The following is a 26,003-nucleotide window of genomic DNA, read 5'->3' on the forward strand; positions in this document are numbered from 1 at the left end:
ACACACAAAAAAAACCTTCTGACAGGTCAAAACTATTCATTTTAATATTAATAAGCCGCCCCTAGGGAAGGTCTTGGGGGCAGGGTGCTTGATATTAAAAAGAAGGGCATGGTTAAAATGCCCTGACAGTGAAAAACACAGAACTGCTATTTTCACTGTAGCAAGGCCTGTGGTCCCATTGGCTAACATGGAGTTTCAAAGTCACCGCACTAAGTGCTAACTTCCATTTGGGACCAGCCAAGGTATTACTCCAAAGTATTAAAATGAATTGAAACAATGAGCCTGACTCTAGAGTAAGTTTTAATTGAAAGGTGACTTGCGAAAGTCACCACTTTGTTGCCCGAACCTCCGTTAACCTTTCCTTTCTACCTGCAGCAGTTTTCACCTACAACAGCACGCTGTTCCTCTGCTAGGAAGTCTGAAGCGTTCCCAGGAACAGGGAACAAAGAGAATTGCTGGAGAGAGGAGGTGTGATATCCTACAGCAGAATGCCTACCTGGTGGTGGCCACAGATGGCTCAGCTTCAAAGAGGCAACCCCTCAGTAAAGCAAGTGGCGAGCACACCTTTGCCTGCCTGCTCCTTTGTGTAGGCAGAGAGGCTGACATATCCTCCAGAGAGCAAACCTGTTGTAGAACTGGTTTTCTACAAGGAGTGCCTCATTATGTTGGGTACATCCCAGGGGTGTGTCCAGGCCTCCTCACAAGGGAACAAGACTTGCGCCATCTTGGTTTAGGGTAGAGCTGGGTATCCTGGGATTGTTCGGTGGCCAAACCCCAAGAAGTGATGTAACGTGGAATGGGTTGCCTCGTGGGAACTATCACAGCATTGACTAATGAATACTCCCCTCCCACAAACAAGAGATGACATAAAAGTGTCATCCCCAATACACTCCTCAGATCCCTACTGGACTGGAAAGAAGGGAGAAAAAGAACTGCCCTATTACTCCCTGGGCCCAGAAAACTGCACCGACTGCACAAGAGGGATCCGCAAAGATCCTGTGCCTGCTGTGTAACCCTGGAAAAAGTGCTCCACTGGTGCCAGGATGGAAGAAGTGACCAGCTGCCCAGGAATGGCTGCCTGCCGCTGGACGGTAAACTGCCTGCTGGAAGATTGAGCCCCGATGTGCCCAAGGTGTCCCCAAGCACATGGCCGATATCAAAGTGGACTTTGGTGGCACACGAAGAAACAGAAAGCCACCTACAAGCAACTGCTGAATTACGCTGGAACTGGGAGACCAGATGACAAGTAGCAACTGGACCTGAACTGGACTTCTCCATTATACCGTCAGAGACCGAGACGACAGGAAAATACATTTTTCAGCATCTCAGCCTCATGCATCCCCAGTATGAGCACGACTTCTGGACAGGGCCTTATTAAAAGGGAAAAAAAGTGCACCGAGGACCTTAAGACAGCTGAAAGCGACAGGTAACTGTCTCACTGGACCAGAGTGCTCCCTGTGACTCGCTCCCAACACGCTGTGGTTAGTCCAAGAGAGTTCTTTTTAACAGGTGTTCTAGCCTGTTGACCACAAACTGCTTGCAACGATTTATTGCATCTAAAGATTAAGGTAACGTATTTTTACTCACTTTTGAAAAAACGTATCTCTGGTTTTCCGCAATATATTTTTGTCATTTTGGTGTCTGTTTAAAGTTAAAAATACACTATTTTTTCTAAACCACGGTTGGATTTTTATTGTCTTGTATTTCTTACTTACCTATTGTACGGTAAGTATAAGTACCGCATTAATAAGCAGTTTTTATTAATGCTTTAAACCTTTGCAATTTATTAAGCCTGACTGCAGATGCCACATCTACCCAGAACTGAGCTATGTTTTTTTTTTAAAGAACCCTAACTGGTCTTGCTAAAGATTGTGACATTATTACATGGTGAGGTCTCACAACCACACCACAATCACTTCCCTACACCACTAACTCATACAAATATGCCAGCCTATGCAGGAAAAGCGGACTGGTGCAAAGTTGGCTGGAAGAAATATCTTAGATTTACAGCATCATTTTCAATAAAGCGATGTTGCATAACCTCATCTCTACACAGTCTGTCCACATAGGGATTTGTGTACAGAGGGTCAGATTTATGGAGCCTAGAGGCAAGAGTATGAAATGGAATAGTAAGCAGACTCTAGGCAAGCAATCTCTTCACTTACTTCCCATTGCTTTCATCAACATTGTTGATTGGAATTCTACGATCCTTCCTTAAAGATCCCTGCGAAGAGACAAACACGGTGAATGAAGCAAGTAGTAAGTAGAATTTTGCAGCATAAGAGCAGAATATAATGTGGGACTGTAAATACTCCAGAGGCTGAACATTTTCTAGATACTAGGCGTTCTGACCAAGACCTTAGATGGCAAGCACCTGAACATGTGATATCCAATTCATGCACAATGAACATACAAAGGACAACTCTCATGCTTGAATACCGCTGGATAGACAGATTAGATTCGATTAACACTGAAATCAATGTATGAGCGGAAACCATGTAGCGTTTGTTTACTTATACCAATTAAACGTGGTTCCATAGCTTGTACTAGCTTAATATTATTTGCGGGATTACAGGGGTACTTTATGATATCCAATTACATTTTGTTCATGTTTCATGCAATGTACCATACGTTATCCTGTAAGCATATCAATTTACATTAATTGTACATATCTTTGTTTGCATGGTCTTACTATATTCATTTTTATTTACTCTGTTTGATTTTGTATTTTCAGTTTCCTAATATTATTAATTTTCCTTCACGGTAAGGGGTTCTCAATGTGCTTTTTTGGAGAATTGTTTTTCATTTCTTTCATGTTCCGGACTTCCTTTCTGGAGATCTCGCCACACTATCGGGTGTTTCTCTTTGGTTTTGTAGAAGAGGACTTCTCATCCCCACCGCCCATGTCTTCCAGTGTGCGTCTCTGTGTGTTGCAATCCGTTAAGTTACTTTTAGACTGAGTTTATTTTCCAAAATGCTACAGCCTGCAAATATTGCGGATCAATTGCATCCTTGCCTGAACACTTCACCCCCACTCATACAGGCCAATTAATGCCTCAGATATTTAATCCCTTTGATTTGTGCCCTTCACCAATTTTTTGAATACTGATATGGAATACTCTTTCTTAATTTTGAGATGTGCTTATTTAATTTGGATATATAGGCGCTTTATTCCATTTCGACTCTTAATACTACTACAATAGCGTTTTACAGACCTCCTTTTGATTAGCCCTGTTTTCTCTGGATGAGTTTGACTTTTCATAGGTAAGCCCACCGTACTTGATTTTTGCCTTCTCTTCTTACATTTTCAATTGGATGGTTTGTTTACTTTTTCTTTCTATTATCCTATTGTGGGTTACTTTTTGTGATTGTCTTAGAACCTGTCCCGATGTTGGCGCTAGTCAATTAACCTTTGGGGCTGAAATTTTACCTAAGTTTTTTTTGTTGCGATTTTGACTGTTCAGCCTACCAATCAGATGTACTGTGTTTAGTATTGACTGTTGCCTTCTCTCAAACATCGAACTATTTTTTGTACATATAGGAGAACAGTCCTTGTGAAAATTGTTTTCATAAGTATATACTATATCATTTTGCAAATTATTTGCATAAAATATACACTGCACTGTTACGACTCCCTTCATCCTTTTAAAACGTGCAACAGTGTTTTCTAAGTCTAAAACTACTTTGCAGTAAAAATATTCTCTTGCGTTTTTTGTTCATTTCTTGGTGGCCTACCTTAACTATTGTATATATTTATACTTGTGCTTACAGTCTTTAGTGTGAAAAGAAAATTGTAACATTTACTTCTTTGTTGTTTGAATTATGTTTCCTTTTCTTCCCCTTCCCCAGATTGAACCATTGTTTTGTTACAATAGTATTGTCCGGGTTATAGGGTTATTTGGCTTGTTCTGTTGATTTGTTACTATGAACTGAAGCAAGAGAGTTTAATGCATTCATCATGTTTTCTGTGACATGCATTTAAAACTACCAGTGGGCCACCTCTCCGGGATTAAGCAATGCCCACCTTCTCAAGAACATTAACCTCTGTTTAGAGGTCATTCCTCAACAATCTGAAGGTCGTACATCATCCACAATCCTTCCATTTGTAGCGTTTACTACTAGGACATCCTGAGGTGCCTGGGCCAGCTTGGGTCTTGCTTCCTAATATCTGATCCAATGAATATTTCAAAGCTGTAATGCTGTTTAGTACATCAAAAACTTAAAATATCCATTACAGGAAGGGTTACACATTGGCTGTCCATTAGAAAGAATCATCTTTGCTAGCTGTCACGAAGCTGAAACAAACAGATGAACTCTGCTGAGCAGGAAGACAAAACACGTAGAAGAAGATGTTCATCATAAAGTAACAAAAAGACTGAAATAAGCTATTTACGTAGCTGCAATAAAAACCTGAAATAAGCTATTTACGTAGCTGCTATAAAAACCTATGTGTTTACATCTTCAAGACTGCTGTTCTTGGCCTCCAATAAGCAGACAGTCTTAGTTTAAATTCAATATAATCGTGTACAGCAAAAATACACTGTCGGAAACCATCCCTCCAAGAATTGACTTTGGACCTAGATGACGACGCCCCCCCCCTTCTTTACCTTTTCAGCCACGGGACTGGGAGACCGAAGGAACGAGACTGGCAGACTTCCCCACCACAGGTCACTGGCCCCTTAAAACGGAGACAGAGTCAACGATGGCGAACACCTGGGGGCGGGACCACGGGCCCTCTTCGGCCGATAAGGATTGGCCGCACGGACAGGAAGGCGGAAGTTTCCCGACGGAGGAAGGAGCCGGACGTGTGGAGGAGAAGACGGGGAGAGAGAACGAGAACAAGCAGACGCATACAGCGACGAACACCGAGAAGCCAGGAGGCCAACGTTCCTGCTCCTCGCCCAGCCACTGCCCTGGAGGGTCGTGGCTCAGCCAGGTACGTCACCGTTTTCAAGGCTCGTGGGAGGCGGGAGGGGAGTCCGGTAAGACGGGGTAGAGAGAGAAGGAGTCGCCGACTTTGCGCAGCGTAACTTCCCCCTCGAAGCGCTGAACTCCGCAACCCTAAAAAAAACCCCTGTGGTGACGGACCCCCCCCTTTCACAAGCTCTTGCACTAGACGGCTCGCTGGGTGTTCCCCTTCACACACTCCCTTTGCATCCCATGCTTGGATAAAACACTAAGACGTGTTTTTTTCTTCTGTTTGCTTTTGAGAAACGATCCGAAGGAAGACGTGGGTCTCCTTACCAGACAAGTCGTCCGGAGGGAAAAGAAGTCTAGGGTGGAGAAGTCATATCCCCTCTGAAGTTCCTGAGTGGAAGGAGCATTCGCGAGACTGTCCTAATTCCCTGGAGAAACGCCTCGTACTTTTTCATTTGTTCTGTCTGAACACCAATAAAACATCACCTCCTAAAACCTACCGTCTGCTGGGTCCATTCCTCTCCCCTCGACATACACATATAATCTTAATGTAAAAGACATAATTCTCTCATAGCAGGGATATTCACTGTATGGCTCGCGGGCTGCTGCTTACCTGACTGATCACTAACATGAAGATATTAAACAACCGGCGCAAGCGCATATTTACACTTTACCTAATGCACAAACGGTGTCCTGCACCACTTATCTTTAGGAACATCTTAAAACTCTTTTCTAAATTAAACAAAAGTGTACTTCTTTAGCATACAGACACTGAATTTGTGAACACCAAGAAACCTTTTTTTCCAAATCTGCTCATTACGTTGGCTTCTTTTCGTTTTTTTTAGTTACAACATCATTTTCTGTTGTTTTTTCCATTACACAATTAGTCCTTCATACGATTTGCCAGAATCGCCGTCCTACTTTTGCAATCTGGTCCTTGTTTTTACACGAACAACTGGTATTATAATCATCCGTAATAATGTTGTGTCTGTTTATTCACAGATTAGATGGATGATTTGGTCACTCCTGATTCTTTTTTTATTGTCATGTAACACAGTGTAAACTTTAATAGTAAACTATAATATTAGACAACCACTGCAACAATATGTACCATTATCCTAACTAAAACATTCCAAACTTCCACGCCAACCAAAGTGGTGCCATCTAGGTGTTCCTTTAAGGTGTGCCCTCATTGGATGTGTACCTGTTTGCACATTGCTCTGGTGCACAGAGTAGGTTGTGATCCGGGTGGTCAAAGGTGTGAGGATCTCATTACAGAGTTTAACCACAGGAAGTCACCTAACCTCCGTACGCTCTTCTTTTTTTGCACACCAGGAAATCTTTGGCAAAGTATTTAACAAGACTGGTAAAATACAGACTGTCATGATAGAGCTTTTTAGGTCTCGCCTGAGCAAGCATGCATGCGCTGCTCTGAGAGGCTTCTAGTAAGGGCTTTCAACTCGGACCACACGCATGCATGCTTTTTTTTTTGCTCACACGGTATTGGCCTTTGCGTGCGTCTTACTAAGAAAGACAGCACACAATAGACCAAAGGCAGGTGCATGTCCTGCCTTCTCTCGCCTCTGGCCTAGGGAGCTCGGGAGAGAGCAGCAGCGCGGTCGGGTGCCAGCTGCATACCTCACATTCCTTGCAGTGCGCGCACACCGCGCTTGTTTTAATATGTCACAGCTGATGTTTTTCCCATGTGTGGCACGTTATCGTGTATGTTGGTAATTCAATAAGCAAAGCACTTTCTGTCGTAATATCATTGTGAAAGATGTCATTAATGTAAGTTGAAGTTTATTTAGCGCTGCACTTTTTGTAGTGCCTTTAAAGCGGAGCTTGACAAGGCGCTCTAAGTTTCTTTCAGTTAATATGTTGCATGGTTAACCCTTTCAGTAGTTTGAGGTTCCGTGAAATCTGAATCTGCGTAGTAAATATCATGGTTCCGTTACGATTTTGGTACCAGCGAACCGTAACTAGTGAGTTCGGCTAGTACGTGTGTTCTCGTCACATTACACCAGTGGATTCACTGCGTATTTAGGGTTTTCGTTCCGAACCCTGGGTTCCATTTTGCGCATGGTAGCCATTTTGTGGTTGCCCTCACATAGGCCGATGACTGTGGTCAGGCGCACCTTAGCTAGAGTTTGTGCTGACTCCTACATGACTTGAGTGAACTGACCTCGTTGCCTAAGGCCGACCCTGCCAAACCCGTTCCCGCCCGCTAGCTGATCTTGATTAAGGGTCAGAGCACGGGATCTCGTAAAGTTTTATTGCACACAAACATGCCCCATCCTACTTCTATCTGTTTCTGTTTCTTCTTTTATGGTCCATTTACGATATGGGTTGTGGTCTCTTTATCATGGGTCTGTCCGGCTTGTCTAAAGAAGAATGTTGGGATTGTTCAATGATTGATCATGGGCCGGACAACTGAAAAGTGGGGTTTACCGTCATGCGATACTTTTGGTGTGGGTACATGCGATTGGACAATTTGTAAAATAATGGGTGTTTGTCTGTAATGTGATGTTTCTGGCATAAAAAGGGATGACTTGCTTTGTAAATTTGAGCAGTCTCCTGAGAACTCATACCGTGATGACTTCTAGGACTTCTGTTACTGGCTGCAGCCAATAAATTCGATCTCTGACGCCACCAAGAAGTATCCTGTGTCTCTGTATTCTAAGACAGGTGAACCCGAAGACTTTGGGCGTGCCCCTGACGCCGCTGGGTTCTAAATACCCAGTTCTTCAAGTTCTTTACTGGCATTGAGCCCCGTCACAGAGGGTCAGGGTGTCGCTTATTGTCTGTAACTATGTGATTTGTGCACTGAGTCTTGTAAATGACCTGGGCAGCTGCCTGGAGTATGTTTTTTCGGTGTCTCCACTGAAAGCACTAAGCGTAATCGGGAGAGCACTGCAGTTTTTTGCTTCCTTCCCTTTCCTGCTCCTTTTAATAACTGCATTCTTTCTCCCACAAGGTTACACTAACCAACCTTTTCAGCAATTCTTTTTCGATTAAAAGTTAAAAAAAGGAGAAAAGGCAAAGCCATATCAGAAAGGAGTTAATTTAAAACAAAAACCCACGCAAAACTAACTGTGTGTATTAATGAGAATGTATGCTCTATTTGCTTACCTATTTAATATACGAAACATCGCAAAAAATGTCAAAAACTGCCCTCCCTGAAGTGAGACCGACGACATTTACATATTCACTTGTCACAAAAGGGTACATGCTTGTAATCCTTAAAAACCCAGGTCAGCCTTTCATCTATAGAGAGTATTCATGGTATTTTGTATTCTTTAGAGAGTCGCAGACACAAATAGTGACTGTGTGTTACTTTAGAGCAAAGTCTTTCTCTGCGTCACAGAGAAACTAAAATAGTGCCCTGCCTGCTAAATGCGAGGAAACGCACCGATTTACATATGAATGCTTGCTGCCCATGGTAACATTGTCTGGACAAAGTGTTCTCATTATTAGCACTAGTTGAAACCCCATATACACCAATATGCAACTCATAGCTGAAGAGTCTATATTTTACTCCTATTCAATTTGTCAATCGTTTTTCACAGGGGAGACCACCAGGCACACTGGAAGGTGTGTTTAGGTCTTGGCTACTAGACAGTGGCTACGAGGTATTGACAACCCAAAAGCCAACAGCCTGTATATGCTCTGTGTTTTTTCATTAAGTGCTGCATTTCCTCGTTCCTCTTTCGTCCACCTCCCCAGCTTCTAAATGACCAATGACCAGTGCATGCATGCACAACATCGCACCTGCTGATGCTAAACAATATCGGCACAAAACAATGGCAAAACTAGTGGGTCTGCATTCACATCCAAAAGGCGAGACCTATTGGCTATGCCAATGCTTGTTATTATTTGGATCAGAACTTTAGCCTTCGCGTTGTTTCGGTTTAATCTACACCAACAACTGAACATTACAGGGTCTTAACATAGGAGAGAAGCTTCTCAAACATAGCGCAGACTCTGAATTCCCATTGTGAGTCTCACAAACAAATCATTCAGTAATGTGTTGCTAAAGACAGAAGTACAGAATTTACTTTGGACATATTAATGAATTGTAAAATTATAATAATGCTGAAATGTTGCCAATTGTTAAGCATGCAGGACATACAACTGGTTTCTAATTTAACACAATGCTTACATTCTATATTTTGCATTTGCAAAAATGACTGAATCAAATGTTCTTTGGCTATGGGATTTTTTTTATTTATTAAAGAATTAAAGAAAGAACAGCAGATCAGAGGAAGACAAACATTTGGGGACAAGTAGGTGCTACAGACCACTCGACAGAATTGATATAACTGACTAAGACAAGAAGAGACATTACAAGGGATTTTGATAACTCACACAACTAGCCCCAAGACATGACAAGGTTCCCTGTGCATAAACCCTATACATTTATAAAATCTTCATCAATGGAGTGATCCCTTTTTAATGACGGTTTAAAGGTCATGGCCGACTTTGGCCAACAACGTAATTTTGAGAATTTTATTACATCATACACTTTTTAGGTCGAGCCTAGAGCAGCGCATGCGCTGCTTGCTCGACTTTTAGTAAGGGGGGTTTCAAAGTTCTACCAGCGGCTGCCCCAAGCTTGCGTTCATGATCGCTTGCACGCACGCAGCCGCCATCTGTCTTTTCTCCGTCATGGGTAATTAAGTGCTTCGCGATCGCGATGCACTTTCACTTTCGGTGCCGACGTGGCCAATGCTTTTCGCGTGCGCTTGTTGCTAAATGCCTGTAACATCAATTAAATAGTTAGACTCCAGAGACGATAAAGACTATCTACAACAAAACTAAAACATCTTTCCTTGTAAAGGTGCAGAACCATGTAAATCATTTAGTAAAACAGCTTCATTTAATTAGACTTAGTCGTTTGTGACAAACACAAATGGGTGATTTACAAAACACAAACTGGTCGTTCCTTTCAACTCAGATTTATACCTCACGTCTAACAATGCCTTTCCTTTCATCAAAGCCATATATTTTTTTGTTTAAGGGCTGTAGGTGTGTTTGTTGTTGCATTCTGTCTCACTTCCAGTCCTCTGCATTCCAGCTCCACCACCATGTCCACCACCACCACGTTCACCACCACCAACACGTCCACCACCACCACGTCCACCACCACCACATCCATCAACACCACTATGCCCACCAACACCACCACGCCCACTTCTACCACCACGTCCATCATCACCACGTCCACCACTACCACCATATCCACCACCACATCCACCACCATGTCCACCACCACGTCCTCCACCAACACATCCTCCACCACCACCATGTCCACCTCCACCACCACCACCATGTCCACCACCATGTCCACTAGCACCGCGTCCACCACATCCACTAGCACCACGTCCACCAGCACCGCATCCACCACCACCACCATGACCATCACAACCACGTCCACCACCACCACGTCCACCACATTCACCACCACACCACGTTCACCACCACACCACGTCCACCACCACCACATCCACCACCACCGTCTACCACATCCACCACCACCGCGTCCACCACCACCATGTCCACCAACACGACCACCACCACGTCCACCACCACCACCACGTCCACCACCACATCCACCACCACCACCTGTGACAGGTAAAGTGTCACTGGAGGGCAGGGGTAATAGGAGTGTCAACCCCGGCTGTACATGGGACATTTAACGATGTATTGGGTGCGAGAAGACGGAATAGGGGCTATAAGTATTACACCAGACCCAAGATACATTTTGAAGAGGCACAATGTCACAGGGGCTCCTGAAAAAGCACTCACAGCATCTCTAACTCACAGTGGCATACCTACACAAGCCACTCACTCAAAACAAGCATTGGCATTGCCAATAGGTCTCGCCTTTGAGATCTTATAAGTGTTTAGCCATGCAACACTTGATGTTGTTGTTGCACCAAGGATATTGTGCTGGATAACTAAACACTTATAAGATCTCAAAGGCGAGACCTATTGGCTATGCCAATGCTTGTTTCTAATGCAACCGGATTCACCAAAAATTGCTTCTCCTTAATATGCTATCTGGAGCTACAGATGGAGCAGTATTGGTTTATTGAGCTCATTTTATTAGTGAATCTATTTTTAATGAAGGCAGAGTTACTGGTAAATATATATGCAACAGAAGGGTCACTACATATTGGAATAAAGTGAAAATGCTAGTCCGAAGATCAGCCTACACGAGTATGTAGATAAGCAAGTCTCTGTGAAAACAACGATGAAGTCAAGCTAGCAGATTTGGAGAATGTTTTCCAAGCCCTTTTGGGTTGTCTATGTGGATTTACAGGTAAAAGTTTGAAAAGTAAAGTGCCAATCAGAAGTGAGGAGGGTGCCTCTAGATCTACAACATTTCTACCCATTTTCTTGTTTATACTACCTTCTATAGTCTCGAACTTTCAAAAAATTGTGCATGTTTGTTTCACATGATGAAAGGTGTCATCAATTTTGAAGATATCTTGATTTTTGCTCACTCCATAGCTGAATGTGAGATTATTTTGAACACGCTGCTGTTTCCTGAAGAATGAAGGTACAGCCTTACGCTGCAATAGATGCGGCTGCTTAGATAAAAGTTGAGTAATTGTGGAAGATGTTGAGGAAAGGCGATGGGTCAATCGAGTGAGAGGAAGTGGTAGAGGAATTGATAAGGGGCAAAGACAGTTGTAGAGACATGGGAGAGGTCTGTCAGTAACAAGAGGAGAGATAGATAACTGATAACAGATACAGAAATGGTCACTGACAGATAGGTCATCAGGGAGAGAAGTGTGGTAAATAAAATTCCTTTACCGGGACTGAATTTGATACAGAAACATTATAAAATAGCTCAGTAAAATGAGAGGCAGAATCCGTGGTATTAGAGGTTCGGAATGGGCTTTATTCCAATAATCGATTATAATCGGATGCTTCAAGTTCCATCACCCCGGAGGTTCAGGAAGTGAAGTACATACTTTATTGACATGAAATGGCTTTTATAGAACATACATTACAATGAAGCGAATACAGTAGGCGTAACAATTGATAAGGAAAATGACAATTTGTCTGCGTAACCAGAAATGGGTGTAATAAAGAGTAAAAAGGAACATAATTGGTTATGATGTCATATATAGGTGGATCTATAAGATAATACTTAGCCTAGATGCGCGCGCAGCAGTATGACGTGTAATTGACGTGTAACTAGGGGGTGAAGGGGACTTGACATTTAGCTCTACATGTGGAGACGAAAAGTCTGGGGGGTCAAGTCAACCTAATCCCAAATCATATCTAACATCCTATGTTTAAAGAACTATGTTATCCATAAAAGAAGGACTCTCGGACAGAATCTATTCTATACTGACTGTGCGTTCATGTACAAGCGTCTAAGTGTCTACACTGAATGCGAGGGGGTAGGAATATTCCATGGTAACAGGGCTATGAATTACTTGCATAAGGGCAGAGAAGCCGGGCCTTTTGCTCGGTGACTGGAAGAATGTTTACTTAAGCTACTAGGCAGGAATGCATCGGCTGAGGGGGAAGCAGATAATTCGAAGGTGAAATACAGTTCTTGGCAGAGAATAGGCTGTCAGGCTTCGTGAGCCGCGCAGAGAATGAGAAAGTTCATGGTCACAGATGCAGGCTCAGACTGGAGCTTTCAGAGGCAGAAGGCAAAAGGAGTTTTGATGACAGAATCAGGGCCTACGTGCTTGGACTGAAAAATGGCATAAGTGAGCCATACAAAGCCGGTGGCCTTTCATATTTAGGGATGGAATATCCGGCCTGTTCATGGCGGATCTGACAGAGGACATGTTGACGGTGGACGCATATGTATTTGCGTCTTCATAACTGGAACTGGAGGGAACATACATGTACTTGTGACATGCACATAGAACTGTTGGGGTCCAAGATAGGGGACATAACTGACCAGAAAAATCCATATTTCCACATTCCCTCCTTGTCCCCTACTTGCCCTTCAAGAGATATCAATCTTCATTAATCCATTGATCTGTTCATATAGCATCATTTGTTCTTCTTTCTTCTTCCGTGACGAATGAAATCTTGGTGGTGGAATACACGAGGTGGTACACAGACCACAGATCGCTGGTCCACATTGTAGACATAGACAGCAACTGAATAGTAGGAGAAGGCCAATACCTAGGAAGGATAAAACTCTCCATCCCCAGGCTGATATCATATTCCAAAACCAACTGGACCAAGTCCAGGTGCCTGGGTTCTGGTGTATCTGGCTTACAATCTTATGAAGGCGAGTGATGGCTTTATATACAGATGGCGAATTTTCTGGTATGAATACGCAGCAGCTTGATCCGATGACCCTACAAGCTCCGCCCCTATCAGCCAGGATGACGTCAAGGACAAGACGATTTTGAAGCACAACAATCCGCATAGCAGACTGCTCTTCTGTTAAATTGCCTAAGGCGGAAATAGTCTCATTCACTACTGCTTCAAGGGTTCTAGTTAATCTACGTATCAGCTTACTATTAGTAACGGTACCTATGTAGGGAAAGATGCCTTTATTAAAATCTACATACTTGTCCCATGCCGTCTCAGTGTAATCGACAATGGGGAGATCTCTCCGCTCTCTGTTGTGTACTAAATGAATATTTCTGTAATAATCAGGAGGAGCTAGGAAAACAGGTGGCAAAAGGAATGCAATGTAGCAGATACCATCCCAATCTAGAGGTAAACGCATATATGCAGTCTGACCACATACAAAGTAGGAATGGCGAGAAGCTCTAAATGAAGATTTGCCTTGATCACTGAATTCTACTGTAGTGGTGCATTTACTATGGCCCATATGTATGGAACCAACTTTTCTTACACATAATTCACCCTTCGCTGGGAATACTGACATGGTGGGTAAGACTAGTTCAATTTCGGATACGACATTTAGAATCATGAGATTAGGTGTAAAATTACCTAATCCATATACTTCATTTTCTAGATCAGTTCCTGTTCTTTTGGGGCGACCCTCCTTGTCAGGGTAGCAGACCTGGAGTAAAACTAGGTTCAGGTTTCCCCATACCCACTGATCTTGGAAAACTGCGGTGTCTGAGTCTATGGAATTGATTAAACTAAACCATGCTCCACAGGAGCCATTACGTGTAAATGGATGTGGAAAGAAAGGCAAGACTCCTTCATAATTCTGATAGGGAGGGAGTCGGCCACACACCCAACAATTGGTGGCATTACTAGTCTGATGGGAATGATGTAACATACTAATGAAAGTGTTATTGCGCAGCGCAAGTCTATAAGACAATTCATGCGGAGGTAAGTCACTAAAAGAATGTTCAGCAGCAACATTATAAACATGTCTGGAAATAGGGTAATATATGTGCAACAACATACTTGTAATAATTATTAAAAGACTCAATAAAAACAAAATTAATAATGTCATTATGCAGTGGCTACGCAGTGATTTACAATACGCCTGTCGTTTCAACATTTTCCGGGTATTTTCTCTACTCAGGTCCAAGGGATACATGTCAGAGACAATTCAACCGCTTCACCTTGGAGAGGACTTAAACAATCAAATTGCTCGACTTGTTGGGCCTAAGCTTTAGTTTGTAAAGTTCGGTTTCAGTCCTTTCAACCAAAGGAAGTTTTGAATCAGTCTGTGAGGGAGTGCAGGGCACAATGTCTATATCCGAGGATAGTCCATGAAATTTCTTGATATGACTTGAATGAATCCAGCCCTTGCGGCCCTCGATCTTCACGGCTGTCCTTGTGGTCAGCAGGACCAACTTGGGTGCTTTCCACCTGGGCTCCAGCTGAGTCTTTCGGTCGAAATTCCTCACACAGACGAGATCCCCCGGAACTACGTCATGGGGTTTCACCTCAGTGTTGTCAGGAAAGGCTGCAGCTACCTGTGAACGACAAGATTGTAGTGCAGACATCAAGGAAGCCAAGTAATCTGTCAGCATATTACAGTCAACATCAGTTATTTTTCGTGGTATAGGCGTCCCCCACATATTTGGTGGTCTACCGAAGATCACCTCATACGGGGATAGCCCTGTTCGTGAGTGTGCTACCATTCTCGTGTAAAAGAGTGCAACGGGTAACGCTACTACCCAGTCGACACCTTTTTCTCTGCATATTTTGGACATTCTGATTTTCAGTATCTGGTTATGTCTTTCTACGAGACCTGCTGCTTCGGGGTGTCGGACACAGTGGAATTTCCACTGATATCCTAACAGAAGTGAAACGTGTTTCATTAATTCGGATGAGAACGGCTGGCCGTTATCTGAGTGAACAACACGTGGTAAACCGTATCGTGGGAAGAATTCTCGAACCAACTGTTTGGCAGTAGTCGGGGCAGTGTAATCTGAAACCGGGTATGCCTCCGTCCAACGGGACAGAGCGCAGACAACTACAAGAACGTATTTGAATCCTCGACATCGTTCCATCTGGATATAATCCATCTGGAGCACTTCAAAAGGATTATTAGGAGGATGAAATCCACCCTGTTCTACGGGAACGCTTTTTCCTGGATTAAACTGGCAACAGATCATACAGGTACGGACCTTTTGTTTGGCTGCTGCTCGTAAATGTTTATTAAACCAAATGTGTTGAATGCGGTCTAGCATAGCTTTTTCTCCTAGATGTGCTGGACTATGTATTGTGTTAATTATAACTTGGACCATTGAATCAGGAAGGAACCATACAGACTTTTCCTTCATCATCCATCCTTGGTCCGTTTGGATCCCTCCTAATTCAGTCCATGTCTTTATTTCGTCTGATGTAGCATGTGTCTGTATGTCTATCACGTCAAGAGTAGGATCTTTAACTGTCATACAATGTGTCGGTATCGGGACTATTGTCTTTGTCATGTCGGGGGTTTGAGTTTGAGCCGTCTGTTTAGCTGTTCTGTCGGCTAGATCATTGCCTTGGGAAATGATATCAGTAATCTTTGTATGAGCCTTACATTTCATAATAGATATTGCAGTGGGTAGATGTATCGCATCTAATAAGGCATGAATGAGGGGTCCGTGCTGAATGTGGGCACCGTGGGAAGTTAAATAACCTCTCTCTCGCCACAGCACGCCGAAGTCATGTACAACTCCGAATGCATAACGTGAATCAGTGTATATGTTGACTTTTTTATTCGTGGCTTGAATACAGGCTTGTGTCAGAGCGATGAGCTCTGCGGCTTGAGCTGACAAAGTATTTATACGATTAGTTTCAATGACTTCAGTATCTGTTGTGACTGCGTAAGCGGCCACTAATTCTCCTGTACTTGTTCTCATACATGAACCATCTACATACAACGTCAGGTCTGGATCGGACAATGGAACATCGGTCAAGTCTTGTCTGGGTTTTGTCGTTACAGTAATAACTTCAATACAGTCATGGGCTAGTGGGTCTGTTCCGGTTACTGGCAAAAGTGTGGCAGGATTCAATGTGTTACAGCGTCTGATTTCTATATGTGGCTGAAACAATGTAAGTTCGTATCCTGTAAGTCGCGCTATAGTCAAGTGTTGTGTTTGCGTTCTATTTACAAGAACCTCTACTGCGTGTGGTACTTGAACTGTCAATGGATGTCCTAACACTATAGCATCGCTTTGTCTAATTGCTAAAGCTGTCGCTGCTACTGATTTTAGGCATGCAGGCAAAGCCTGAGCTACGGGATCTAGTGTACTAGAAAAATAAGCACATGGTTTGTGTGCTCCTGCTTGTTCCTGTGTGAGTACTGACAAGGCAGTACCTTCGCGTTCTGTAACAGAGTGTAAACTGTTTTCTGTAACATGGTGTTGCTAAAACAGGTGCTTGACATAAAGCTTTCTTTAGGCTTTCAAAAGCTTGTGTATGTTCTTGAGTCCAAGGGAGAATAGTCGATGTGGCTGCCTCTTGTGTGGTTAACTGAATGAGTGGTTTTGCTAGAAATGCATACTGAGGGATCCACTGCCTACAATATGAAGTGAGGCCTATGAAAGCTCGTACCTCTTTTTGTGTCTTGGGTATAGGCATATTAGCAATTAGCTGGATACGATCTGGTGTAAGCTGCCTTCCCTCCTTGGACAGCGAGTGTCCAAGATAAACAACTCGCTGGACACAGAATTGCAGCTTAGTAGGGGACACCTTGTGCCCCTTTTCGGCTAGAAATAGTAAAACTGTCAGTGATGCTTTTTCACATTCCGGTTCGCTTCTCGCGGTGATCAGCAGATCATCGACATATTGAAGCAGAGCAGTGTTAACTGGCATGTGGATACTGTCTAGTTCTCTTTTCAGTGCTTGGCTATAGATGCTGGGGCTTTCTGTAAATCCTTGAGGTGCGCGTGAGAATTTAAAGCTACGTCCATTTAAACTAAATCCGAACAAATATTGGCTTTCCGGATCTATTGGGACGCTGAAAAAGGCATTCTTGAGATCAATTACAGTAAAGAATGTTGCTTCGGAATCAATGGCTGTCAGTAATGACGAGATATCTGGGACCACAGGAAATTGTGGCACAATGCATTTGTTTAACTCGCGCAGATCAATAACCAATCGATATACTGGCGGGGCCTTTGGATCTGTTCGTTTAAGAATCGGAATTATCGGTGAATTACATATATTGGAGTCTGTTTCCACAACTACTCCTTGGGCAATGAGCTCGTCAATGATTTGTAGTAAAGCCACTACAGCATCTGGTGGTAACTTGTATTGTCGCATTCGTGGTAGCACCACTCCTGCCTTTAATGTGACTCGATATGGTGTAATATTCATGCATCCAACATCAGTAGGGCCTTGTGCCCATAGACGTGTAGGTAAAATCTGCAGTCGGGGATCCATGTCTCTAGACACATAGTGACCTTTAAAATCACGTAAAAACAACCTTACACCTTCCGGAGAACAACATATTATGGCTCCTAGAGCTTTCAAGGTTTTAATTCCTAACAGATTTTCTGGACATGATTTAGTAAGCAATAAATCTGTAGTTCGGGTCAGAGGTCCTATCGTAAGTGGCAGTGGTTGTGACACTTCATTAACAATAGGTTTTCCTGAAAAACCAAGGGAAATATTCTGTGAGCCTGAGAGGGGTGCCCCTGGAACTTCACTACGTTTTATGGTCGTTCGACTTGCCCCTGTATCGAGTAGAAATGTTCTATCTTGGCCTAATAATTCACTATGTACATAAGGTCCTTCTTGGTCTACTGGGATTTCAATAAGGGGTAAGTCAACTTCCCTCTCTAGGCTTGTTCATGCGTAACGCTGATACTCAGGATATTCATACTGTGCGGTCTGATACATTTGTCGTGTTGTTGTCTGTGTGGCAGCAGCAGGCAACGGTGGTGCAGCTGGCACAAACTGTATTGGCTGTTGTGCGGCTGGCATGGCCTGGGCATGCTGCATAGCTCCTTGTTCATTCTGATCTTGTCTGAGTGGCCGTGATCTTTCTTGTGTTTTACCTATGGCGATATTATGTTTTAAAACTGGACAATCGTGTACGTAATGGCCTGGCTTTTTACAATAATTGCATGTCCCTTTTACAGGTCCTGCTGGATCGGAATGTGTCATACCCTTTTTATGTCCTTCAGCTGGAACAGTCTGGGAAACTAGCATTTTCATTTTCGTGTCTTTCATGCGTCTGTGTTCATGTTCTTGTTCTTCTCTAATTCTATTGTGATGGTACTGTAACATTTGTAACATTTGTGATGGAGTGTTACCTTGCCAGGTACTTTCGAATTTTAATACTCTATTCTTTACTGGGGGCAGGGCATTTTCCACTAACTTTGTTACAAACAGATGCGGGTATGATTCGCTACTTGCTTTTATGCCACTATTTATACCAAAACATTTTTCAAATCGGGCATAGTAATCACTAGTGTCTTCATCTTGCTTCTGCTTACAGGCTGAAATCGTTCCCCAATCTTCCTTTTTCGTAGTTAATAGACGTGGCAGTACCTGTACTAATAAACCTGGTAATGCTTTAGTTTTATCCCCAAGTCCTGCTCCTGCAGTTCGGGCCTTTTCTTCCGCTTCTAACACTGACCATTCTATCTTTTGGTCACCTACCTCCCACTCTTTTTCCTTGAGTTTTTCATAAATGCCAGCAGGCATCAATACCTTTAATATTGTCATAATGTCGGGATAGGTATACTCTCCCATGAGTAACATGTCTTTAATTTCTCGGTGGAAACCCGCTGGATCTTTGTCATGACTGGGTACCACTTTCTTCATTTGTAACAATTCTATTTTTGATATGGGCGTATATACAAATACGCGTTTAAACTCGTTGTCCTCGCCTCTTATTGGGTGCACCTCTCGTAAAGGATTCTGTCTATCCATGTGATACGTGGTTCTTTCCTTGACGGGCAATGAAACATGCTCTGAACATACAAAAAGAATATACTGCTTTCTTGATTCTAGAATTTCTTTAATTAATTTAGTACCTGGACCTCTCCATTTATTCATAAGCAATTCAGTCAGTATGTCAGGTAAGGGACCAGGGTCCGAATGCTGACTCCGATATAGTATAATGAGTTGTTGAATCATATAAATCCCAGCTAACCTCTGTTCATCTGGGGTGAGATTCAAAAATGTGCGTACTACTGTATCATCACTATATTTTCCGGGACTGTCCACCCAATGGACAGCTGCCCTAGCTAAATCTTGTTCGTCCATAGAATCGAGAAAATGATAACCCCTTCGTTCTCGAAGTAGTCTGTCGGCGGTTTGGAACGAATGCTCGTTAGACCTTATATTAATTATAGGTATTTGAAAATTCCTGTTATTATCTGGACATATCGGATGTATTGAGTCAGTATGACATCTAGTCTGATTCCTATTACAAGATCTTCCTCTACCTACATAGGCTATGGTGTCCGACTGTCCTGCGGGCAGTCCTGACCCTTCTTCCTCGCTTTGTTCGAACTCGTCTGCCTCTAATCTCTCTTTGTGTAGGCGTTCTATTTCTTTACGGATCTTTCGGCACATGGCTATTATACAATTTTGCTTGTCATGTCTCCCTTCTGATATGTTCTGACTCCATCTGGTAAGAATTTGCATTGCTTCCGGGTCTACCCCCGGTCGGTCTACATTTCTGATCACACAGTTTATGAGGAAACGTAACAGTTCCCCCTGTATCTCTACTTTCTGGTACTCCATAGCTCTGTTAATACATTCTGGATCTCGTCCTGTTCGGACAAAATGATATATTTCGTCTAGATGCGCAGTCATTCCTGGTAACTTCGCTAAATACACTGCGGCTCGTCTGATACGCAATGAGGCCAGGGTCATTTCGTCCTCTATACCGGGCACCGGGTCATATCTACAATCTACGAGAAGCTCTTTAAGTGCACGAGCACTTACGAATTTGGGTGTACGTGAATGCGCTGACTCTTGAAAAGTAAGTTTATTTATTCTAGGTGGCGTAGAAAAGATATTAGTAGCACCTCCCGTGGCCCCATCTGGGGCGTCGGGTGTGAAAGGATTCGTTGAACGTGACACAGCAACTATAGGTGTGGACACAGCTATAGAAGTAGCTGTAGGAACAGATACAGAAACAGATGTGCTTGCCGGAACTTGTGACTCGACTTGTTGCTGTAGGGATACGGGTGCTGGATCTTGGCGTGAGACCTCCCTGATATGCGGTCTATGTGGGGCGGAATTAGCATACTCGGGAGCTGCGCCATCTAAATATGAGGAAAGAAAAACATCTTCTGCGGTTCTAGGATGCCCCTTAGGATGTACCTTGATTGGGAATAATGGGGGTGGCAAGTCTTTCGGTATCTCTGGAGTAGCCTTAGGTAATCCTTCGGCCAGAAGGGGATACATACCATTCATAAGGGCATTTCTTTGTCTGTCTACTTGTTCTGATTTCACTCGGATACCTTCCTCAATTAATAGATTTCCTTGAACTTTATTTGAACTTTCTTTATTCCTTTCTTCCTGTCTACGTGCTTTTTCTGTACGTCTATGAGATTCTTTACGCCATAACTCAACGGCGTCTTTCTGTGACTGTCTGACTTTCCTTTTCCATAACTCTTCCTCGACTTTCATGATGCACTCTGCATCCCAGGTCCCCGCTGCGGGCCACCTCTGACTTTCTGGTAATCCCTTGGTATAGTCTACCCATAAATCAAGAAATAATATAGCGTCTAAGCCATGTTTGTGATACATGAAGTGCCCTGGAGTGTCCCTAGGAGGAATAGGGACGGCTTCTTCGAGAACCCCTTTTCTAGTCGTGATCTGTCTTAATTTCGAAAAGAGCGGCATATTGAGAACTGACCTTATACTTGATTTTGACCAACTGACCTGATACTTGAATTTGGACAGACTTAATACAATAAACACGATAATGAACAGTCATTCATACCACACTATACAGGACGTTTTTAAACACATTAAACATTAAACATTAAGCCTTTAACTGAAACAACAATGATGATCGTCTGCATAACTAATCACCAAGCTTAAATTCTTGACAATAACTGGATACTTCGGAATACTTGATATACTGCTAAACAGTACAGATACACTGCTAAAACAGTGCAGACCGGATTTGTGTACCCAAACCCGTCTTGACCGGCACAACCTATGTGCACGTCAGAAATGCCTCCCCAGTAATGGTACTCACCGGGTAGCTTCGGAAACGGAAGGCCTCAGTAACTTGAACTTGAACCGGACTGGACTCGACTCGTCGGAAACTGGGCTTGACTTCGGACTGGTGGGTCTCTATATACCTCGGATCTTGCTCTCTCAGCTAGGCTCTGGTCGGGATACTTCGCACTTCTCACCGCCTCGTCTGGGTGTTGATCGCAGTCTCAGTCGCCCCCGCTTGACCGGAGGGAGATACAGGAAATCCTGCTGGTACGCGTTATTGTCCGTCCAGCTGTGGCAGGAGACCGGGCCTGCAACTCACCGCCGGCGCGTGAGATGAGAAAGTGTCCCTGTTTGGGCGCCATCATGTGGTAAATAAAATTCCTTTACCGGGACTGAATTTGATACAGAAACATTATAAAATAGCTCAGTAAAATGAGAGGCAGAATCCGTGGTATTAGAGGTTCGGAATGGGCTTTATTCCAATAATCGATTATAATCGGATGCTTCAAGTTCCATCACCCCGGAGGTTCAGGAAGTGAAGTACATACTTTATTGACATGAAATGGCTTTTATAGAACATACATTACAATGAAGCGAATACAGTAGGCGTAACAATTGATAAGGAAAATGACAATTTGTCTGCGTAACCAGAAATGGGTGTAATAAAGAGTAAAAAGGAACATAATTGGTTATGATGTCATATATAGGTGGATCTATAAGATAATACTTAGCCTAGATGCGCGCGCAGCAGTATGACGTGTAATTGACGTGTAACTAGGGGGTGAAGGGGACTTGACATTTAGCTCTACATGTGGAGACGAAAAGTCTGGGGGGTCAAGTCAACCTAATCCCAAATCATATCTAACATCCTATGTTTAAAGAACTATGTTATCCATAAAAGAAGGACTCTCGGACAGAATCTATTCTATACTGACTGTGCGTTCATGTACAAGCGTCTAAGTGTCTACACTGAATGCGAGGGGGTAGGAATATTCCATGGTAACAGGGCTATGAATTACTTGCATAAGGGCAGAGAAGCCGGGCCTTTTGCTCGGTGACTGGAAGAATGTTTACTTAAGCTACTAGGCAGGAATGCATCGGCTGAGGGGGAAGCAGATAATTCGAAGGTGAAATACAGTTCTTGGCAGAGAATAGGCTGATGTCAGGCTTCGTGAGCCGTGCAGAGAATGAGACAAAGTTCATGGTCACAGATGCAGGCTCAGACTGGAGCTTTCAGAGGCAGAAGGCAAAAGGAGTTTTGATGACAGAATCAGGGCCTACGTGCTTGGACTGAAAAATGGCATAAGTGAGCCATACAAAGCCGGTGGCCTTTCATATTTAGGGATGGAATATCCGGCCTGTTCATGGCGGATCTGACAGAGGACATGTTGACGGTGGACGCATATGTATTTGCGTCTTCATAACTGGAACTGGAGGGAACATACATGTACTTGTGACATGCACATAGAACCGTTGGGGTCCAAGATAGGGGACATAACTGACCAGAAAAATCCATATTTCCACAGAAGGTGAGGGGCCCGGGAGGACAAGTCACCTGAAACAAGAGGGGGCATAGATGTGTCGGAGGCATGTGTGAGGAAACAAGAGTAAAGGGGAAACAAGAGTAAAGGTCACTGGAAACAGAAAGACAAGCCAAGGTAAAGAAGGAGGCATGTGTAGAGGGCAAAGGGGTCGATAACTTATGTACACTTCAGAAATAAGAGAAAACTTTGGTATTGTCAACTATATGCTTTATTAGTCATTGTATTGTATTTGCATTTTTGATACATTCCTTTAAGAACTTAGTGAGTGTTCCAGAACATCTGGGCAATCTGCCAGTCAGTTGCTGGATGCTTCAGAGCTGGCCAGTTACTCTTGGATGTGGGTACTTATATGGGATTAAAGCTTGTTATTTATTCAAAGTATCTCTTTTTCAACATGATCTTTGAATATCCACTGGCTCATGCAACATATTTAGGCGACGAGGAAGGTCTCCATTTACCGGCCCATCAACCACTACTGGCGACTATCGCCTGAGGAGCACTTTTCTGTTAGCAGAACACCTGTGAAACATCGGCTCTGCTGTGTATGTAGTGTGGGAGCCAGCTGAATGTCCTTGGGGAGATGTGTGGTGAATAGTGTTATGTACACGTAAATCGAGTTGCACACTTTAAGAGTTTTACAATATTCAGAGCTGTACCTTTGGAGGAACCGGGGTGGTCTGTCCTATAGCATACTGTCAAAACTTGCTAAAGACGATGGAGGTACGATGTGCATCAGCTTTGGACACTAACACTACTTCCAATCTGAGCATGTTTAACCGATCTCACAGCACGAGCGGCCAGCACTGTTTGAAACGGGTAAAAGCGTACTTTCCTTGTCTCGCTCCAGAACACGGCAAGTTCCTCAGTGCATATTTCTAGGATTCCAGTGCGTACTCTCAGGACACCTCACGCTACCCACAAGGCTGTGGGCAAACATGTGACATCACACATAGGTGCCCATCTTAGTCTGGGCTCATTCACACGGATTGTCTTTGAATGTCTTTTCCATAACACTCTTTACTTGAAAATACGCATTGTACTGTGGAAATATTTCCTTCTGGAGCTATCCGCAAGCCAAGGGGGAGCCATTTCTTTTACTTATTCATTCAAAACAAACTTTAATTTTATTATACTCTGGCTTCTTCACAAACTAATTACAACATGCAGGCATACCACAAATAAAATGAAAACGGTGGTTAAAATCCTTTGAGGATTTTCTTTAAACTATCAATGTAATTAAATTTGATGCCTCCAGAAAAACCTGCTCTTTTATTCAATCATCTTGGTTTGGAAGGACAAATGATGGTTGACAATCTGCTACAAATCCAAGCTCCACACACACAGTGAATCTGTGGTGTGGGATATCCATATAAAAGCTAAGGAATGAATGATAAAGCAATATTCTCAAGAATCTAGTATTCTTCTTCAGAGACACTTTTTTATAACCTCTTTATGGAAGGTTTTGCGGCATAACATCTCTTAACCATAGGAAAACGTTGTGCGTACATCAATACAAGGAGACATGTTATCAACCTGGCATGGGAAAGTTAGTCCACATTGACAGGCCATAATAGTTGCACCATTTCCCCTACACTCGCACATGTTCCTGGGGACAACCCAGAGCTATAAAAATAGGCTTCTCCTGGAGCGCCACCAATCCACCCCCCTGCGACAATGTTTAATCGTAGGTGGTCTCTGCTGTTTCAAAAAGGCCCTCTCCGTCGGCAAGCCCCCAAACTCCTACACCAATCCCAGCGGCACATAACATGGGGATAAGCCCAGCGGGTGGCTTAGGACCGCACCCAACCTACGCCCTCCCAGAAGGGACGCGGGCACCAGGAAATTAAATGCCACGTGGAAGAAATCTGCTACAGGAAGAGCGCAAAGCACGAACGTAGCTTGGCTAGTTGCCGACAGGCGTTGTAAAACGCCATGGGCATGGTATGTTGCATGAAGGTAGTGAAATTGAACCATACGCAGTCACGAGGAGTTTGCCAGTTTCCAGGGTGACATGCATGCCTCTCGCCACTCATTCTCCTCCAAGTTCCCCACCAAAGAGTCCCAACTCTGCTTGGCGGGGTCAATGTCATCGGGAGCAAGGATAACTAGAGAGTGGTAGATCAAGGAGGTAGCATCCTTCCCCAGACACCCCAAGAAGTTCTTGGCCTCAAACGGACTATAATATGGAAGCGGATCATCTGGGAAATCTTGGGCCTGCAAGGCATGACGCAATTGAAGATAGCAAACGAATGGGAGTTGGCCACGGCATAGTGATCCTTCAAGTCCTGAAACAACACCAAGGGGCTCCCTTTGTAGAAGTCCTCCAGGTAGGAGAGCCCAATCCAATCACAGGAAACAAAGCCCTCAAAAGTGGAAAGAAGGTTGAGCCAAATTCCCTGCCACAGGGGTGTCATCTCCGTGAAACGACTGGGTGAGGCAGAGAGCAGGAACCCAGCAGGCAACAGATATCCATGTACAAGAGGGCATCGTTGAAGGTAAGCACGTTTTGTATAGAAAATCAAGCAGACCATCTAGGCCCACTGAGTAAATCTCCAAACAGTAGGCAGGATCATCCCATCCTCCAGTAAACCAGTCATTAATCGGTACTAAATGGGCGGCTAGGTAATAAAGATACATGTCTGATACGCTCAACCTCGTCAAAGGGGGATTGACGCAGTACTTGAACGGCTATCTTACGTCTGACTCCTGACCATACAAAGTTGGTAAGCCTGGCGTTAGGAACCGGAATCATTTACAAAGGATGGGGTAGGGGGACTTTTCCCAGTACATGTAGAAAGCGTGGCAGGCACATCATTTCAAATAGAGCGGTACGCCCCAGAGGATTCAGCGGGAGATTGGCCCAGCAGCTCAAGCCCCATTCAAGCGCCTGAGTCAGTCCCCAAAGTTAAGATTCCAGGATAAATCAGGGAGAGGGGACCCACGAATATCGAGGTGTTTGAATTATGCCGAACGGGGATATTGGGGCACTAAAGC

At 43.6% G+C, this 26,003-nt stretch overlaps 1 protein-coding gene across 3 annotated transcripts in view; it reads right to left on the reverse strand.

Moving 5' to 3' along the window:
- The window catches only part of ZNF512 (zinc finger protein 512), a 174,347-nt gene that overhangs the window by 135,266 nt on the left and 13,078 nt on the right, over positions 1-26,003 (reverse strand). For all 3 annotated transcript variants that reach the window (XM_085613325.1, XM_085613326.1, XM_085613324.1), the window contains exon 2: positions 2,166-2,224. In XM_085613325.1, coding sequence (XP_085469451.1) covers positions 2,166-2,224 — 59 coding nt within the window. The remainder of the gene's footprint in view (positions 1-2,165; positions 2,225-26,003) is intronic.

The sequence above is a fragment of the Triturus cristatus genome, chromosome 6 (assembly GCF_964204655.1).
Source record: "Triturus cristatus chromosome 6, aTriCri1.1, whole genome shotgun sequence".
Taxonomy (NCBI): Eukaryota; Metazoa; Chordata; class Amphibia; order Caudata; family Salamandridae; genus Triturus; species Triturus cristatus.